This window comes from Pteropus vampyrus, unplaced genomic scaffold (assembly GCF_000151845.1).
Source record: "Pteropus vampyrus isolate Shadow unplaced genomic scaffold, Pvam_2.0 Scaffold4, whole genome shotgun sequence".
NCBI lineage: Eukaryota > Metazoa > Chordata > Mammalia > Chiroptera > Pteropodidae > Pteropus > Pteropus vampyrus.
In genome coordinates this window covers 11,383,461-11,388,416 of record NW_011888785.1, presented here as the reverse complement: position 1 = coordinate 11,388,416, position 4,956 = coordinate 11,383,461, and the positions used below count along the sequence as shown (strand labels likewise).

The 4,956-nt window shown below is 36.1% G+C and overlaps 1 protein-coding gene and 1 pseudogene across 4 annotated transcripts in view; one reads left to right on the top strand and one right to left on the bottom strand.

The window, feature by feature from the left end:
* Positions 1 to 4,956, bottom strand: part of ASNS (asparagine synthetase (glutamine-hydrolyzing)) — a 23,228-nt gene that overhangs the window by 7,093 nt on the left and 11,179 nt on the right. For 3 of the 4 annotated variants that reach the window (XM_023533042.1, XM_023533055.1, XM_023533051.1), the window contains 2 exons: positions 3,118 to 3,355; positions 1,702 to 1,772 (listed from right to left, as the gene is read on the bottom strand). In XM_023533042.1, coding sequence (XP_023388810.1) covers positions 1,702 to 1,772; positions 3,118 to 3,355 — 309 coding nt within the window. The remainder of the gene's footprint in view (positions 1 to 1,701; positions 1,773 to 3,117; positions 3,356 to 4,956) is intronic. The other variant, XM_011363224.2, reaches the window with a different exon arrangement.
* LOC111743349 lies at positions 1,013 to 1,130 on the top strand (annotated as a pseudogene).

Genomic DNA, 4,956 nt, shown 5'->3' with positions numbered 1-4,956 from the left:
GTTTATTAACCAAAGAGATGGACTTGAAATGTGAATTTTATGATCTCTTGGCAGTTGTCCCTTTGTCACCACACTAAGGTATTTTAAGAAACAGCCACTGTTCCCAGTCCTTTAACAAGCAAAATGATCTCTATTAGGTACTTTAAAGTCAGATATTAAGAAATGAGGCATTTATCCCTTAACTAGTAATTATACATGATGTGTGAGTTAAACAGTATAATCTAAATTTCTTCAATAAATTCTCACAGGGAGTAGCCAACCTGCCATCACCACGATCTGTGATACAAAGTCAATGTTTTATTGTAAATAGAAATAGCCTCCCTACACAGAATACTCATTGTGATTTATAATTTGAGTTTGTCAACCTAGTGATCTACTGTGTAGCACAGCAGAATTCAAAGACTAGATGAGACCCAGTTCCCATCGCTAGCTAGCAGATCTTAAGAGAGCCACACAACCCCTGTAGGGGATAAGGAGTAATTAAAAGATTTTACGTAGGGAGTATCATGATCAGATAAGTGTTTGATCAGTTATTCTAAAAGCAATAAGAAATAAAAAAAAAAACTGTTGCAGGAAATGCAAATCACAACCATAATGAGATACCGCTTCATATCCACTAGGATAGCCAAAATTAAAAAAAAAAAAATTTTAAGTAAGAAAATAACAAGTGCTGATGAGGATATAGAGAAATTGGAACCTTCTTAAATTGCTGGTAGGAAGGTAAAATGGTGTGGCCACTGTGGAAAGCAGTTTGAGAATTCCCCAAAAGTCACACAGTAACCATAGAACCCAGCAATTCTACTTCTGGTATAATTGTAAGAAAGTTGAAAGCATATATTTCTTATAAAGCTTGCACATGAATGTTCACAGTAGCATTATATGTTAACAGCCAAAAAGTGGAAAGAACCCAAATGTTCATCAACTGATGAAAGGATAAACAAAATAGGGTATATCTATATAATATAAAATAATATTATCCAGTTATAAGAAGAGATGAAGAATTGTTGATACAGTCTACGGCCATGCTACCCTGAACACACCCGATCCCTCTGATCTCTGAAGCTAAGCAGGGTGGGGCCTGGTGAGTACTTAGATGGGAGACCACCTAGGAAGACTGGGTGCTGTAGGCGTAAAAAACAAAACAAAAAAAAAAAAGAAAGAAAGAAAAGAATTATTGATACATGCTCCAATATGGATCAGCTTGAAAATAAACTTGAAATGTCCAGCATAGAAAAATCCAGAGAGACAAAAGAGAAATTAGCAGTTGCTAGGGGCTGAAATGGGGAGTGACAGGCAAGGGATTTCTTTTGGGGGTGATGGAAATGTTCTGAAAATGGAAAGTGGTGATGGTTGCACAACTTTGTGAATATACCAAAATCCACTGACGTGTTTACTTTAAAAGGGTGACTGTATGGTGTGAATTACATCTCAAATTTTTTTCTTAAGAAAAAAAAAAACTGTTGCAATACTCTAGATAAATCATTTAGTCTGGAAAAGGGCAGTGTTATGAAGGGTATAAAAAATAAGTCAAGAAATTTCAAATGGTCAACTGAATGTTAAGATTATAATTCTATATCGAGCTATTGGGTCTAAAGGAGACACAGTAGAAATAAGGAGTCTGCTTTTCCTTTCTGTTTTCTTTGCTGGGCTTTTCTAATAGTACCTAACATATATATTTATTCTTGGCTTTAAATCCAAGACTTCATAGTGCCCAGGAAGAAACGGCTCCACTTTTAAAAAAGGAGCTGTGGAGTGCTTTAAGTTAACAAGACCTACGAATGCAAACAGATAACTTTATTCAGATTAGAACACTTCACAGGAGCCTTCATGATTAGTCACTACTCTTTAAATTCCTATTTATTTTCCCCACAAACAAGTGCCACACTTGTTTGACCACACTAGAAATACCTAAAAACATTTCTTCAAGGAATGTACAAATGGCACACACATAAAGATGCCTGAGATCGTTATCAACAGGGAAATGTAAATCAAAACTACAATGAAATACTACTTCACACATACGAGCATGACTAGAACAAAAAAAAGTCAGATTAAAAAGTGTTTGCGAGGATGTGGAGAAACCAAAACCCTTATACACTGCTGGTAGAAATATAAAATGATGCAGCTACTTTGGAAAATAGGCTGGCAGTACCTTAAAACAATTAAACAGAGAGTTGCCGTGTGAACCAGCAAGTCCATCTCTATCTATATATCCAAGAACAATGAGAACATACGTCCACACAAAAACGTGCACACAAATATTTATAGCAGCACTACTCTAAATAGCCAAAAAGCAGAAACAACCCAATGTCCATCAACTGACAAATGGATAAACAAAATATAATATATCCATGTAATGGAATATCTTCTGGCCATAAAAAATAAAAATAAAAAAGAAAAGAAAAAAAACTAATGACTAATACATGCCACAAGACAGACAAATCTTGACAGCATTGGGATAGGTGAAATAAGCCAGTCACAAAAGACCACGTACATATGATATGATTACATTTACATGCAATGTCCTGAATAGGAAAATCCATAGAGAGGTTTAATGGTTGATGGATATAGAGGGATGGGAGTGATGGCTAAAGGGTATGGGGTTTCTCTCTGAGGTGATTAAAAATTTCTAAAATTGACATGAGTTTTGGTTGCAGATATCTGAATATACTAAAAAACACTGAATTGTATACTTTAAATAGGCAATTATATGGTATGTAAATTATACAGCAATAAAGGTGTTTTCAAAATGCTAAATAATAGCTATAGCTTTGGCATGGTACCACAGTGCAACAATTGCAGGGCTAACCCTAATGTTACAATATGACATAGGAACACTGACCAATACATAGGGGATCAAACCAGATGCAAAGCGTATCAGCACAACAAAAATTAAATGACTTTACTATAGATTTATCCTTCAAGGATTACATCATTTAAGTGCTAAAAGAAGAGTCCAACTCCTTGGTTTAAAAAAACACAAAGCTCAGAAGGTTCATAGCTTATTTAGTCAATCGTAAAATTGTGGACGGTCCCTTACAGGATTTGCAAAATGATCTAAAAGAAAACACAAAATCAGGACAATAATGAAAATCTATAGAAAAATACTATCATTACCTTTAGCTTCTGAACACACGGCCAAAAATCCGTCTTCTGTCATTGCTTTAAACAAAGGTCTGACTCCATAGGTGTCTCTGCCCAAGAACACTTTCTTATTGGCTGTATCCAGTAAAATAAATGCAAATACCCCATCCAACATACAAATCGTTTGTTCAATTCCTCCTTTGTCATAAAGATGAAGGATTATCTCGCCATCCACTTTGGTCTGATATTCAAATTCAAAATGGCGTTGCAGCTTAAGGAAGCAATAGCAAAATTAAAATGTTAGCATCCTTGTGCACTCACTAAATTTGTTATTGCAAAGTTGAGTCAATATTTCCATGCTCAATAATTTCATGCATTTTAGTGATTTAGTAGAATCATGGCATTATAAGAATATAGTTTGTTTGAACTCACAATTCTACAAATTCTTTATAACAAAAAGCTAAACCTGTAAAAATTTTACTTGCATTCCGATAAAGAGAATGCAAAGACAATGTACCAATCAATGTGCAGGATGGAAATGCATGTTATATACATACTGTGTAATACGAATATATGTACATATATATGTAAGTTAAGCAAATAGGTTGCCCAGTTGCCATGACACTAAAAATATGTCTCCCACTACTGTAAAATTTTGGTTTGGGAATATAGTATTCCCAATATCTACCTATGAAAACAGAAAGGAAAAGGACAAACATATTTAGCACTTTTCCCTAAGAATAAATGATTCCATCACTATAACTGACACGTGGTCCAAAACAAAGCTGTTGGTTCCTAAGGGAGGATTACAGCATCTGGTTCTTCCACCACTGCAGTGGAATTAAAGCTACTTCTTACTGACAGACAAAATGATAGTGAAGGTTATTGGTCTACATGCCCCAGAGAAACAGCACAGACACCATCACTACCACAGCCTGCACACTAAGAGGGTCTGATCAAGTTATGCCCGAACTCTGGCTCTCCACCACCACTGGCAAACTGTGACGGTGGAAAGTCTTTGGTGTGTTTCTCTCTCTGCACTTCCTCATGATTTCTGGCTGACAAACAATATCAGGTGGAAATCCTAGATAAGTTTAAACATTTAAAATATGTTTTTAAATTTCAAAAAGTCTCTGTGTTTGTATATGTATATGTATGACCTATAAAAATAAAACATGCTCTACAATCTCATTTGCTATATAAATCTGTGAACCTTTTGTCTAGAAGCACTCACAGAACTGTCCAAAAATGGGCTGTGGCTACCTCCTGTGACTACAAAGCCACCTACCTCCTGCTCCCCCTGCTCTGACTTTCAGAGATGATCTGTCTCTAGCAGGAGGGATTTGGAAACAGGCTTCTGCTGACCCTTCTTGGCTTAAGTATTTGAGGATAAATGACCATAAAGCATTCGATGATATTAGAAGTGATAGCTTCCCACGTCTATCCTCCACCACTAGCATGTCGTCATTGCTCTTTGGCCTAAACTTTGCAGGTAATTTATTGGTTAATGATTCACATGTACCATTTTCTACTCTCCTGAAACAAAAGCCTCATATCTTGACACCATCCAGAAATCATATTGTTGCTGGACTTGTCACGTGTAAGGCCCTGACGTTCCCTGCAGGAAGAAGACCTCCTCTTTGCCCCAGGCTTTGCTCCGATTCCTCCTTTCCTTGACCTGTTCTCCCTCCATTTCTGATACACCTCTGGCTGTATTTTAGTAGTTGTAATAAATTTTATTTTGATCAAATAAAAAGGAGGGCTCTGGAGTTTATGTTGCAGAATACTTTATATAAGCCTAAAATGTCCATTCTACTCTTCAGACAGATTTTCAGCTGCTCAAATTCCATTACCATAGATAACTGGAACTTC